At 40.1% G+C, this 15,601-nt stretch overlaps 1 protein-coding gene across 16 annotated transcripts in view; it reads right to left on the reverse strand.

Moving 5' to 3' along the window:
* The window catches only part of adgrl3.1 (adhesion G protein-coupled receptor L3.1), a 315,009-nt gene that overhangs the window by 142,768 nt on the left and 156,640 nt on the right, over positions 1-15,601 (reverse strand). For 15 of the 16 annotated variants that reach the window (XM_061905250.1, XM_061905281.1, XM_061905242.1 and 12 more), the window contains one exon: positions 649-663. The exons of the other annotated variant lie outside the window; for it this stretch is intronic. In XM_061905250.1, the coding sequence (XP_061761234.1) occupies positions 649-663 (15 nt within the window). The remainder of the gene's footprint in view (positions 1-648; positions 664-15,601) is intronic. 16 annotated transcript variants of the gene reach the window in all.

Consider the following 15,601-nt stretch of genomic DNA (forward strand, 5'->3'; position numbering starts at 1 on the left):
TTAATTTGAAAGTAGGTCCGATACATGAGTTGTGATGCAGGTCTGTGATTGCAGATCATCCTACAATGCAGCAGAGACAAACCTAGTCCCACTTCTCTCTCTGATCCCAGGTCCTCATGAGTTTCAGTGCTGCTGTTCTCTTTCTACGTTGCTACTACCGTTCATTTCTATGTTTGCTATTCCCGTCTTGGAATACAGAGGCCATGTTTTATGAGCGCTGTGGGAGAAGCAGTGACTTGTGTGATCACGGTCTTAGGGACTGGAGTTACATACGTATTCTACTGTACATATAAAACCAGATACGAACAACGACGGGCTAGAAGCTCCTTGTGCTTTTCCAGTTCTTCTCCTGTCTTCCATGTGGCGGGCTGGGGAACATTAATTGAACTTTGATTGGCTATTCAAAGCTCGGGTGTCATTTTCATATCCCAGGCAGGAATATTAAATGTCACCGCAATCCTCTGCTCATCATGGAAAGGTGCTTGACCCTCGGAGAGTGGGCTAAGTGACGTTGCGGCCGGTACCGTGGACTAAGTTGAAGCGGACCTAATGACAAGCAGTCTTTCTAAAGTGGTACAGGAAGGTTTTCATACCATGGCAGCGATGCTGAGATGGAATGTTCTTTAGACACGTGCAAGTCGGGCTTACCTTTTTGTTCCACCTCTGCCAGGGCCCATGGTGCAAGTTGGAGGAGGATCAAGAAAAGAGAGAGAGAGAGAAGCATAAATAGATTAACGATGCAATAATAAGGAATGAAAGAAGCGATCTCCAAAACCGTGCTCGTATTTCATCCTAACCTTGTGAGGGTGCCAGGATGTGAGCTGGCTGATGAGATTAAAGAAGCAGACAAGACTACAACCTGGAAGTTGACTCTGGCAGCGTTTGACTTAACACCAATTATACTTTTACACATTGGAAGCTTTGGGTCATGTGACCCTGAGTAAGAAATACAAGTTTGACATCCCTTGTTCAAAACATTCCATTCACCTTCCATCTGTCGGGTTAGTGTTTGTGAACATGCCAGAAACTAACCCTCCTGTGTCCTCCAAGACCCTTGCTCACATACCTGCTAAACTCTTACTGACTTACTGACATACCTGCTGAACTCTTACTGACTTGCTGACATACTTGCTGAACACAAACTTACTGACTTGCTTACATACCTGCTGAACTCTTACTGACTAGCTTACATACCTGCTGAACACAAACTTACTGACTTGCTTACATAACTGCTGTACTCTTACTGACTTGCTTACATACCTGCTGAACACAAACTTACTGACTTGCTTACATACCTGCTGAACACAAACTTACTGACTTGCTTACATACCTGCTGAACTCTTACTGACTAGCTTACATACCTGCTGAACACAAACTTACTGACTTGCTTACATAACTGCTGTACTCTTACGGACTTGCTTACATACCTGCTGAACACAAACTAACTGACTTGCTTACATACCTGCTGAACACAAACTCATTGACTTGCTTACATACTTGCTGAACACAAACTAACTGACTTGCTTACATACCTGCTGAACTCTTACTGACTTGCTTACATACCTGCTGAACTCTTACTGACTTGCTTACATACCTGCTGAACACAAACTTATTGACTTGCTGACATACCTGCTGAACACAAACACTCTGTGGGGAGGAGGATGTTACCTTTTATGGGCAAACCTTGGGAAGGATTTGGGACTTGTTGTAGTTCTATAAAAAGGCTGCGTGGCTATACATGATTGAACACATTAAAGCCACACACACACACACACACACACACACACACACACACACACATTACATCCCAACTCATGAAAAATGCATGTTAACCGTGCGGCTTAGCGCAACGGCTGATAAATAAGCAATCTCAGGGAGGAGATGGTGTTCAACTTAAAACAAGTCTCTATCTGATTGCCTGTGTGTGTGTGTGTGCGTGTGTGTGTGTGTGTGTGTGTGTGTGTGTGTGTGTGTGTGTGTGTGTGTGTGTGTGTGTGTGTGTGTGTGTGTGTGTGTGTGGGAGAACATCCTGGATTAGAATACTACCCAAAAAACTACAAGACGCTATTTTAGGGATATAGTGGCTCTGGATGCTGGAATGTGCAAGCCGAACTTAGATGCTAATGTTAGCACGCTAACAGTTGCGTTCAGTACCAAGTTGTATGGCAATGAAGCATACGCACGGTTAGCATGTTCCAAGGACCAAGTTGTATGATTCCGAAGCAAATTTGGCTAAAAAAGTGAGCATGTTAATGTTAGCAAAGTAACAGTTATCATCTGGCATGGACCAGGTTGTGAGAAAAGTTAGCATGCTAATGTTAGCTATGCTGCCTGAAGCTGAGCCAATCAGTGGCCACGATAGCGCAGGCTAATTGTTTTGGTCTAGTGTTTACTGTAATATTAATATTTTGAGTTCATTTAGCCATTTATGCCTAACGATGCTTAATTTAGAGGACAATTATGCAGAAGATGTTTTTAACTGATAACAAAGCTAAGATATGTCAATTGTGTTCATGTCGTTTAGCATATATTGATGTATATTGCATATGTTCCTTTTGACTGTACATGTACTGGAAATGTAATATGTATTTATATTATTCACATGTGAATAATGCTATATAATAGACTATATTTCTACAAACCCCGTTTCCATATAAGTTGGGGAATTGTGTTAGATGTAAATATAAACAGAATACAATGATTTGCAAATCATGTTAAACCTATATTCAGTTGAATATACTACAAAGACAACATATTTGATGTTGGAACTGATAAATATTTTTTTTCTTTGCAAATAATTATTAACTTTAGAATTTGATGCCAGCAACGCGTAACAAAGAAGTTGGGAAAGGTGGCAATACATACTGATAAAGTTGAGGAATGCTCATCAAACACTTATTTGGAACATCCCACCGGTGTGCAGGCTAATTGGGAACAGGTGGGTGCCATGATTGGGTATAAAAACAGCTTCCCAAAAAAATATCAGTCTTTCACAAGAAAGGATGGGACGAGGTACACCCCTTTGTCCACAACTGCGTGAGCAAGTAGTCAAACAGTTTAAGAACAACGTTTCACAAAGTGCAATTGCAAGAAATTTAGGGATTTCAACATCTACGCTCCATAATATCATCAAAAGGTTCAGAGAATCTGGAGAAATCACTCCACGTAAGCGGCATGGCCGTGAACCAACATTGAATGACCGTGCCCTTCCATCCCTCAAACGGCACTGTATGAAAAACCGACATAAATCTCTAGAGGATATCACCACATGGGCTCAGGAACACTTCAGAAAACCACTGTCACTAAATACAGTTTGTCGCTACATCTGTAAGTGCAAGTTAAAGCTCTACTATGCAAAACGAAAGCCATTTATCAACAACATCCAAAAACGCCGCAGGCTTCTGTGGGCCCGAGATCATCTAAGATGGACTGATGCAAAGTGGAAAAGTGTTCTGCGGTCTGACAAGTTCACATTTCAAATTATTTGTGGAAATATTCCACAACATGTCATCCGGACCAAAGGGTAAGCGAACCATCCAGAATGTCATCGACGCAAAGTTCAAACGCCAGCATCTGTATTGGTATGGGGGTGCATTAGTGCCCAAGGCATGGGTAACTTACACATATGTGACGGCACCATTAATGCTGAAACGTACATATAGGTTTTGGAACAACATACTGTATGCTGCCATCTAAGCGCCGTTTTTTTCATGGACACCTCTGCTTATTTCAGCAAGACAATACCAAGCCACATTCAGCACGTGTTAGAACAGCGTGGCTTTGTAAAAAAAAGAGTGCGGGTACATTCCTGGCCTGTCTGCAGTCCAGATCTGTCTCCCATCAAAAATGTGTGGCGCATTATGAAGCGTAAAATACGACAGCGGAGACCCCGGACTGTTGAACGACTGAAGCTCTACATAAAACAACAATGGGAAGAATTTTTAAAGCTTCAACAATTACTTTCCTCAGTTCCCAAATGTTTATTGAGTGTTGTTAAAAGAAAAGGTGATGTAACACAGTGGTGAACACGCCCTTTCCCAACTACTTTGGCATGTGTTGCAGCCATGAAATTCTAAGTTAATTATTATTTGTAAAAAAAAAAAAAAAAAGTTTATGAGTTTGAACATCAAATATGTTGTCTTTGTAGTGCATTCAACTGAATATGGGTTGAAAAGGATTTGCAAGTTATTGTATTCCGTTTATATTTACATCCAAACCAATTTCCCAAATCATATGGAAACGGGGTTTGTATTATTCACATGTGAATAATAATGTATAATAGACGGTATTCATGTTATTCACATGTGAATAATGCTGTATAATAGACTATATTTATGTTATTCACATGTGAATAATGCTGTATAGTAGACTATATTTATATTATTCACATGTGAATAATGCTGTATAATAGACTGTATTTATATTATTCACATGTGAATAAAGCTGTATAATAGACTGTATTTATGTTATTCACATGTGAATAATGCTGTATAATAAACTGTATTTATGTTATTCAAATGTAAAAAATACCCAAGTGTTTATTGTTTATTGTGAGTGGTGCTAAATTTCCCCCAGGGATTATCAAAGTACTTTCTATTCTATTCTATTCTATTCTATTTTATTATATACTAACATATAGCTTTCCTTATCTTTAATGTCTAAAATATATCAAACGTTTGGACAACGCCGGTCAATCTGTCCAAACATACTGGTGGATTTGTTCGAAAACTGAGACTGTTTCCAATTGGAAATAATGGTAAATTATCTGTTCCAGTGTAAAGCTGTGACTATTATAAAACCATCATATGTTTACACTTTTAAATCTTCCTCTTATACAGCAGGCAATCGAACAACTACAACTACAGATTGTTACATCATAATTGTTCTCACTGTGGGTCTAACCCAGACAATGCCAAATGTGTCATAAGTGATACAGAACGGTTTAGTTATTTTTTGTCCTAAAAAGCCTGGTGTATCAGATCAGATGCATGAGGGCAGTGTTTGACTTATTCGAGGGACAGGATTTCCACAAAGGAGAAACAAGATACATGTATATGTATACAAGTACATGTATATATGTATATGCATATAAGTATATGTATATATGTATATACTATATGTATATGTATATACGTATATGTATATGTGTATATGTATATATGTATATGTATATATGTATATGTGTATATGTATATATGTATGTATATACGTATATGTATGTGTGTATATGTGTATGTATATATGTATATGCATATATGTATATGTATATATGTATGTATATGTATATAAGTATATGTATATATGTATATGTGTATATGTACATGTGTATATGTACATGTATATATGTATATGTATATATGTGTGTATGTATGGTATAAAAAGCCGCTGCCATGACAAGTCTTGGCAATGTTGCATGGAATGTCATGTAAATGTCATTGAACGTACATTTCTATTGTCTTTCTTCTTTTTTCATCTTCCACGTCACTTGTTGTGAAAAGGTGCAAAAAGTCTTCCATGAATCAGAAGCTTTTTATGCCAAAGATTGACCGCACGCATTGAGGCCTCAAGGTTGTTTTGGGCGCTTGAAAGGAAAATGAAGCTTCTTTCATGCGAGCACCCTCTGAGCGAAAAAGAGGAACATTTAGGAAAAAAAAAAAAGAAACATTTCTTTGAGCACAAAGTGCTGCCGAGCAAACTCCGAGAGGATATGTTGAAAATGGAGACCACATTTCCTGCAAATGTGTGCATTTAAACTTCACATTTATTTTCATCCACCAACCTGTTTGTTCCTCGCATGTCCAAGACATATATACTTTACTATAACATTGTATTATGTGTACTGGTACTTTTCCCTCTGGAGACGTTGGTGTGGCCAGTATACTTCCATTACCTTATTGTCTGTTGTTAATTTCCATATTTGGTCCTGAAGCATCCAGTGTCTGTACAAACATGATGAATCACTCCTCAAAAGGGAGGTTTGATTCAGTTCAGTTGTGTGAAGAACATCACCCCTCTTCTTATCAGCAGGTGCATCCCTCTCTGTGAGGGGTTGGGGGCTGCCTTCCCACTAAATGAGTTAACTCCTTTTGTCTTACTTTTAGATCTCTCCTTGGCGATGCCATGGCTGCATTGTAAGGGCTGGTCTCCTAAAGATTTAGTAAAACTTGGCCAAGTACTATTCTGTCTCAGTGGTCCTTCCTACTCAACATATATGTCATCCAAAAGAACTTGGGAGTGACCAGTGAGTTTTATTCCCTGAGAGGAAGACCAGGTAATGTAATGTGGCACACAACTTTCACTAGATCATTTACTAACATTATTAAAATCACTAATATGTCAAACTACATAACATCCATGCAAAGAATGTTTCCCATTTGGCAAGTCTATCCTGTAGCCACGCCCTCTCAGGTGATACACCTCCTGTGTTGTGACCTACACTATGTTTAAATGCAAAATACACCTTCTAGCTGGCCAATAAGAAATATCTTACATGTTGAGATTGTAGCAAGGAGAGGCAACAAGTTAGCCCCATGGTTAGCTAACTGGCTGGCTTGTTGCTGTGCTCCTGATCGTCTCCCCGTGCTGCGTTTAGGCGAGTACCTGCGGCTGACATTCTCTTTACGTCCTATTTTTATTATAGTTCAGCTAAAAAACTCGGAGGTAATATGTTGTTCAAAATATGCATGTTTAAAACACAGATTTCAATGTTTAGGTGGAGATTTCACATGCATGAATTTATGTATGTATGTATATTACATATATACTATATACACATATGCATGTATATAAATGTATACATATACATATGTATATGTGTGTGTGTATATATATATATATATATATATATATATATATATATATATATATATATATATATATATATATACACAGTGGGGCAAAAAAGTATTTAGTCAGCCACCGATTGTGCAAGTTCTCCCACTTAAAATGATGACAGAGGTCTGTAATTTTCATCATAGGTACACTTCAACTGTGAGAGACAAAATGTGAAAAAAAATCCAGGAATTCACATTGTAGGAATTTTAAAGAATTTATTTGTAAATTATGCTGTAAAATAAGTATTTGGTCAACCATGCGAAGCTCTCACTGATGGAAGGATGTTTGGGCTCAAAATCTCACGATACATGGCCCCATTCATTCTTTCCTTAACACGGATCAATCGTCCTGTCCCTTTAGCAGAAAAACAGCCCCAAAGCATGATGTTTCCACCCTCATGCTTCACAGTAGATATGGTGTTATTTGGATGCAACTCCGTATTCTTTTTCCTCCAAACACGACGGGTTGAGTTTATACCAAAATGGATACATGGATGAGACAGTAGAGGATTGGGAGAATGTCCTGTGGTCAGATGAAACCAAAATAGAACTTTTTGGTATAAACTCAACTCGTCGTGTTTGGAGGAAATAGAATACTGAGTTGCATCCCAAGAACACCATAACCACTGTGAAGCATGGGGGTGGAAACATCATGCTTTGGGGCTGTTTTTCTGCTAAAGGGACAGGACGATTGATCCGTGTTAAGGAAAGAATGAATGGGGCCATGTATAGTGAGATTTTGAGCCAAAACTTCCTTCCATCAGTGAGAGCTTTGAATGGTTGACCATTCCAACATCATTTACAAACAAATTCTTTAAAATTCCTACAATGTGAATTCCTGGATTTCTTTTTCACATTCTGTCTCTCACAGTTGAAGTGTACCTATGATGAAAATTACAGACTTCTGTCACCTTTTCAAGTGGGAGAACTTGCACAATCTGTGGCTGACTAAATACTTTTTTGCCCCACTGTATGTATATATATATATATATATATATATATATATATATATATATATATATATATATATATATACCATAACAGTTAGCATATCCTCACATGGTGTGTACTGTACCTGCAAGAAACAGTTTATCTGCAGATTGGAGGCTAGGATTGCTGACTTTGAAGTTTCTTTGCACTGTGGAGGGACGTTAGCCGCTAGCTTGTTTGCGTGTCGCTGTCACTTGTGTTATGTGTCATTAGCCAAAGTGTTATCACTTCCATATACATGTGTTGATGTTATGGCCCTGACGCTATCTAAGAGCTCACAGCAGGTCTCAGCTGACATTGCAGCAGTAAAGCTAATCAGCATTTTTATTGAAAAGGTATGCTTTATTAGGGATGTTCCCACCAAGTGGAAGGATGTGTGTGTGTGTGTGTGTGTGTGTGTGTGTGTGTGTCTGTGTGTGTGTGTGTGTGTGTGTGTGTATGTGTGTGTGTGTGTGTGTGTGTGTGTGTGTGTGTGCGCGCGCTGGGACAGCCCGCTCATCTCTAATCTCCAATCACACCGCAATAACCCAAAGGTCAAGGATGGACATTTTTACTTCATTATTATGTTCTTCTTCCTCCTCACCTGACATTCTGCCATTTTATTTTCTGTTATTGTCCCACTTCCACCGCCTGCCGTCCACCTCTTTTATCACTTCATTGGCTATTTCTGCTGGCCTGGGCTAACCTCCTCCTCCCTATCTGTGTCTGGGCTGTCACTCCTCCTCTCCACAAACACAAATAGTCCTTCTCATGACGGAGATCTCGCACGGCTCCACTTTGACACCACTCTTTGATTGGATAGACGAGAAGGTGATTTTATCTTTTAATTAGCTCTCCTTCTGTCTATTGTCTAAAATAGAAGTATTGCGCAACAAATGGCTGGCTTGTGCTCATCAACAGGAAAGGTGCTAGTAGGCTAATTGCTTCATAATGGCTCATGAAGATGAAACTTGGCTTACACTAAACATTCCTTTTTTTTTACATGATAACCATGTGTGTGGGTAAATATTAGGGTTGTCCTGGTATTTCCATACTTGTCAAATAACAAAGCCCAAAAGCAGTGAAGATGTCAGGTTGTGTAAATGCTAAATGAAAAGAGAATACAACAAATCCTTTTCAACTTATATTCAATTGAATAGATTGCAAAGACAAGATATTTCATGGTCACACTGAGGAACCTTGTTCTTTTTTGCAAATATTAGCTCATTTGGTATTTGATGGCTGCAACATGTTTCAAAAAAGCTGGCACAAGTGGCAAAAAAAAGAGTGAGAAAGTTGAGGAATGCTCATCAAAGACTTATTTGGAACATCCCACAGGTGAACAGGCTAATTGGAAACAGGTGGGTGCCATGATTGGCTATAAAAGCAGCTTCCATGAAATGCTCACTCATTCACAGACAAGGACGGGGCGAGGGTCACCACTTTGTCAACAAATGCCTGAGCAAATTGTTTAAGAAGAACATTTCACAAGCAGTTATTGCAAGGAATTTAGGGATTTTACCATCAACGCTCCGTAATATCATCAAAAGGTTCGGAGAATATGTAGAAATCACTGCATGTAAGCCATGATATTACACACCTTCCAACCCTCAGGCATCAAAAAGCCACATCAGTGTGTAAAGGATATCACCACATGGGCTCAGGAACACTTCAGAAAACCACTGTCAGTAACTACAGTTGGTCGTTACATCTGTAAGTGCAAGTTAAAACTCTACTATGCAAAGCCAAAGCCATTTATCAACAACACCCAGAAACGCTTGGCTGGGCCCGAACACTTAGATGGACTGATGCAAAGTGGAAAAGTGTTCTGTGGTCTTACAAGTCCACATTTCAAATTGTTTTTGGAAATTGTGGAACCAAAGAGGAAAAGAACCATCAGGATTGTTCCCAGGTCAAAGGGTTCTTGGCAGCATGTGTGATGGTATGGGGCTGTATTAGTGGCCAAGGTATGGCTAACTTACACATCTGTGAAGGCACCATTAATGCTGAATGGTACATAAAGGTTTGGAGCAACATATGTTGTCATCCAGGCAACGTTATCATGGACACTCCTGCTTATTCCAGCAAGACAATGCCAAGCCAGGTGTTACAACAGTGTGGCTTCATAGTAAAAGAGTGCGGGTACTAGACTGGCCTGCTTGTAGTCCAGACATTTAAAAATGTGTGAAAGCTAAAATATGAGGCGGGAGACTGTTGAACAACTTAAGCTGTACATCAAGCAAGAATGGGAAAGAATTCCACTTCAAAAATGTGTCTCCTCAGTTCCCAAACCTTTACTGAGTGTTGTTAAAAGGAAAGGCCATGTAACACACTGGTAAAAAATGCCTTTTTTGACATGTGTTGCTGCCATTACATTCTAAGTTCATGATTATTTGAAAAAAAAAAGAACAAAGTTTGTCAGTGTGAACATGAAATATCTTGTCTTTGCAGTCTATTCAATTGAATATATGTTGACAAGGATTTGTTGTATTCCCTTTTTATTTACCATTTACACAAGGTGACAACTTCACTGCTTTTGGGCTTTGTAAAAAGGAACCAGAAAAAAATGTGTTATTGTCGTTATTTCAACTTCAAACCTTCTGAGACATTAAACATGTTCGAATCAAAGAAGAAGAAGATGTTGAACATACTACAATGTGGGAAGTAAACAAACAAACGAACAAAGACTCCTAATTAGTCTGCTGAATAACGTATTGTCTCTTTTTATTTCATCAATATTATTCATTTCCTGTTGATATTTGCTTACTTCCTGTTTAACATGTTCTATCTCCACTTCTTTCCGCGACACAAAGGAGCTGACTCAATATATGATCTACAGACTCTGTGTCAGGGGACTGTGTGACTTGTGAGAGGGTCAGGAGACTCAGTCGGCTCATGGCGGCCAACACTCTCCGGCTAGCTTGACACACAACAGTCGCACACCACAGTCACACACCACAGTACACTCGGTGTTGGCCTTGGAAGGATGCCAGCAATCCAGCGAGGCGAGAAGAGGAAGATGAAGAGGATGACGGGGAAAATCTTGCTGCAAACTCCAGCGTACTTGGTGTCATTATGTGTTTAACAAGCCTCTGGGAGAGATACCATGGTACCTGCTGGTACGTGCTGCCATACAGGAGCACGGCAGCGTGACGTAAAGTTCCACTGGGCGCCGCTGATTATCAGGCTCTGATTAACGGCAGATGGCTGGAAAAAGTCATCAGCAGGGGTCAAGTTATCAAACGGCAAAAGTCAACGCTGCGCAACGTGCCATACCACTTCTTTCCCATACCATACCCTGCAAAGCATGCACACCCTCTGCAACATGCCATACCACTTCTTTCCTATACCATACCCTGCAAAGTATGCATGCCCTCTGCAATGTGCCATACCCCTTCTTTCCCATAACATACATTACTGGTGAGACGGTCCAGGTCAGAGTGAGACAGGTTAGTACTGGTATGGTCCGCACATAACATTGGGAGACAGGACTCACATATTACTGCAACTTCATGACTAAATAGTAGAACCATAATAGAACCTTGCAGCACACCTTATCTTGCGTTCATTACAAGTGGAGGTTTGACCGGAGAACGTCCCTGTCAGCGTTATGACCACTTCTTAGGAGATCCACCATCAAACATCTTGTCAGTACTTTGCAGACGAGCAACATGAACCAGTGTTTGTATACAATATTATTGTCTTTAAGGTGTCGCATAACTCTTCTATGGACTAACTTTTCCCAAACTTTAGAAAACCAGTAAATAGAAATCCTTAAAATGTCTAAAAATGTCTTTAAAAGTGAAATCGGAGTGAGTGTTGCGGCAGGGTTGCAGCTTGCTGCGCGGTTCGTTCCCCCGGGATGCAAACAGATCACTCCGGACAGGACTTGCAGGTAGGAACATGGTTCACTCTTGAAAATTTAACACGTACCAACAACAGAAAACAAGCAGAAGGAAAACGTGGGAAGCCAAGGTTACCTCTTAGGACAGGAAGCACAAACTCGGAGACAAAAACTACAATGTAACAGTTGCATGAAGCAAACAAAGAAGCCAAGACGAGTGTGGCTCGAGAGGTGAATAAATAGCTCTCTGATTAGTGGTCAACTGCAGGGTAGCGTGCCGACCACTAACCAGAAGCTCCACGGATCACGACAGTGAGTGTCAATCACCGACAACATCTGTGTAAAGTCATCACTTGGACTTCAGATGTGCACTGAAGTGTCCCTAATAAAGTGACTGTTTCCTTGGACATAAACATCTGTCCCAACAAGTCCCTTAGAAATAGAACAAGTCCTTTAGAGATAGTAAAAGTCCCTCTCCTATTGATCTCTCCTGATGTGCAGATCTGTCACTACTCAATGTCTGGTTAAACGTATGTGGCCAACCATGACATCATTGATGACATCATTGATGTGCCAAGTGGAGCTTGGATCAAAGACTACTTGGTCTTCGGACTAGAAGGTTCGCTTCAAAGCAGGACACCTGCGTCCAAGGTCATCATGATTTGAAGGGCACAATAGTGTGGGCTGGTGACACTGACCAACTTTTTGTAACCACACACAACGTGTGTGTGTGTGTGTGTGTGTGTGTGTGTGTGTGTGTGTGTGTGTGTGTGTCTGTGTGTGTGTGCGTGCGTGTGTGTGTGCGCAGAGACGCAATGAAAGGTGAAGATCTCTGGCCTTCTCCAGTCTGCAGTCTTCTCTTTTCCTTCTCTTCCTTGAACTCATCGCAAGGTGGGAATAAGACTTCTGTTGTTCCAGAAGGACAACTTCATCCCCAGAGGGCCCCGTCTCTATCGGCCCCCACCTCTGCCACACCAAGGACACGTCCTTACAGACGCCACCGGGTGGAACAAAATAGTTTTCTATTGTTGTGACCCTTAGTCACAGGGAAAGTGTGGTTTTGAAAAGTGGGTAGAAGATCTTGTCAAGTCAGCGTTGGTGTGCCACTTTCAACTCTGTCACATGACATCAGTCATTTAGTCCAGGACCCACCTGGGTACCACATTGAAATAGAAACATTTGGCCAGGGGCCAGTCTATATATATATATATATATATATATATATATATATATATATATATATATATATATATATATATATATGTAGGTGTGGGAAAAATCACAAGACTACTTCATCTCTACAGAACTGTTTCCTGAGGGGTTCCCTCAATCATCAGGAGATTTTATCTCCTGATTTTATGATTGAGGGAACCCCTCATGAAACAGTTCTGTAGAGATGAGGTAGTCTTATGATTTTTCCCACACCTACATATTGCGCTCTACCACGGTATCGAGCACTATTCTCTGGATAATCCAATCAAGACATATATATATATATATATATATATATATATATATATATATATATATATATATATATATATATATATATATATATATATATATATATATATATATATATATTCTGACTTTATCAGTGAATTCTCAGAGGCCGTTGCTGATCTAGTTACGCACGCCGATAATATAATTATAATGTGGGTCTTTGATATCCATATGAAAACCCCATCGGACCCACCGTGCGTGGCGGTCCAGACTATAATTGATAGCTGTGGTCTTACACTAATAATAAATGAACCCACGCATTGCAACGGTAATATGATAGATCTAGTGCTTGTCAGGGGTATCACCGTTTCCAAAGTTATGATACTTCCGTATACTAAAGTAATGTCCGATTATAACCTTATAAAATTAGAAGTTCAGCTTCATGTTCGGCAAGCTAATAATAATAATAATAATATTATTATTAATAATAATAATAATAATAATAATAATAACTGCTATAGCAGCCGACACATTATTGCTGTCACAACGACGACTCTTGCTGGCCTACTGCCCTCGGTAATGGCACCATTCCCGAAGTATGTGGGCTCTATTGATAACCTCACTAACAACTTTAACAACGCCCTGCGCAAAACCATTGATAGTATAGCACCGCTGAGGGTAAAACAGGCTCCAAAAAGGCGTACCCCATGGTTTACAGACGAAACTAGAGCTCAGAAATGATCATGTAGAAAGCTGGAACGCAAATGGCGCACGACTAAACTTGAGTTGCACCATCAAGCATGGAGTGATGGTTTAATAACTTATAAACGCATGCTTACCTTAGCTAAAGCTAAATATTAGTCAAATCTCATCCACCTTAATAAAAATGATCTTACATTTTTGTTTAGTACAGTAGCATCGCTAACCCAACAAGCAACTCCTTCCAGTAGCTCCACCCACTCAGCAGATGACATTATGCAATTGTTTAATAAGAAAATTGAAGTCATTAGAAAGGAGATTAAAGACAATGCGTCCCAGCAACAACTGGGTTCTATTAACACTGATACGATTGTATATACGGCGGATACTGCCCTCCAAAATTTCTCTCTTTTTGATGAAATAACATTAGAAGAATAGTTACAACGTGTAAATGGAATAAAACAAACAACATGTTTACTTGACCCACTTCCTGGGAAACTTATCAAGGAGCTCTTTGTATTATTAGGTCCATCAGTGCTAAATATTATAAACTTATCACTTTCCTCTGGCACTGTTCCCCTAGCATTCAAAAAATCGGTTATTCATCCTCTCCTTAAAAGACCTAACCTTGATCCTGACCTCATGGTAAACCACCCACCGGTGTCTCACCTTCCCTTTATTTCGAAAATCCTCGAATAAATTGTTGCAGAGCAGCTAAATGAACACTTAGCGTCTAACAATCTATGTGAAACCTTTCAATCCGGTTTCAGGGCGAATCACTCTACGGAGACAGCCCTCGCAAAAATGACTAATGATCTATTGCTAACGATGGATTCTGATGCGGCATCTATGTTGCTGCTCCTCAATCTTAGCGCTGCTTTCGATACCGTCGATCATAATATTTTATTCGAGCGTATCAAAACACGAATTGGTATGTCAGACTTAGCCCTGTCTTGGTTTAACTCTTATCGTACTGATAGGATGCAGTGCGTCTCCCATAACAATGTGACCTCGGACTACGTTAAGGTAACGTGTGGAGTTCCCCAGGGTTCGGTCCTTGGCCCTGCACTCTTCAGCATCTACATGCTGCCGCTAGGTGATGTCATGCGCAAATACGGTGTTAGCTTTCACTGTTATGCTGATGACACCCAACTCTACATGCCCCTAAAGCTGACCAACACGCCGTATTGTAGTCAGCCGGAGGCGTGTCTTAATGAAATTAAACAATGGATGTCTGCTAACTTTTTGCAACTCAACACCAAGAAAACGGAAATGCAGATTATCGGTCCTGCTAGACACCGACCTCTATTTAATAATACAACTTTAACATTTGACAACCAAACAATTAAACAAGGCGACTCGGTAAAGAATCTGGGTATTATATTCTACCCAACTCTCTCCTTTGAGTAGAAGCATTTAAGTCTAACCTTAAAACTCATTTGTATACCTTAAATAGACTCCCTTTTTAGACCAGTTGATCTGCCATTTCTTTTCTTTTCTTTTTCTCCTCTGCCCCCCTCTCTCTTGTGGATGAAGTACTGGCTGTCTAGAGTCGGGACCCAGGATGGACCGCTCGTCCAGAGTCAGACCCAGAATGGACTGCTCGCCTGTGTATCGGCTGGGACATCTCTGCACTGCTGATACGCCTCTGCTTGGGATGGTTTCCTGCTGGCTCCACTGTGGACGGGACTCTCGCTACTATATTGGATCCACTTTGGACTGGACTCTCACCATTATGTTAGATCCACTATGGATTGGACTTTCACAATATCATGTTAGACCCGCTCGACATCCATTGCTTTCGGTCCCCTAA

Source organism: Nerophis ophidion, linkage group LG01 (assembly GCF_033978795.1).
Source record: "Nerophis ophidion isolate RoL-2023_Sa linkage group LG01, RoL_Noph_v1.0, whole genome shotgun sequence".
In the NCBI taxonomy this organism is placed as follows: domain Eukaryota; kingdom Metazoa; phylum Chordata; class Actinopteri; order Syngnathiformes; family Syngnathidae; genus Nerophis; species Nerophis ophidion.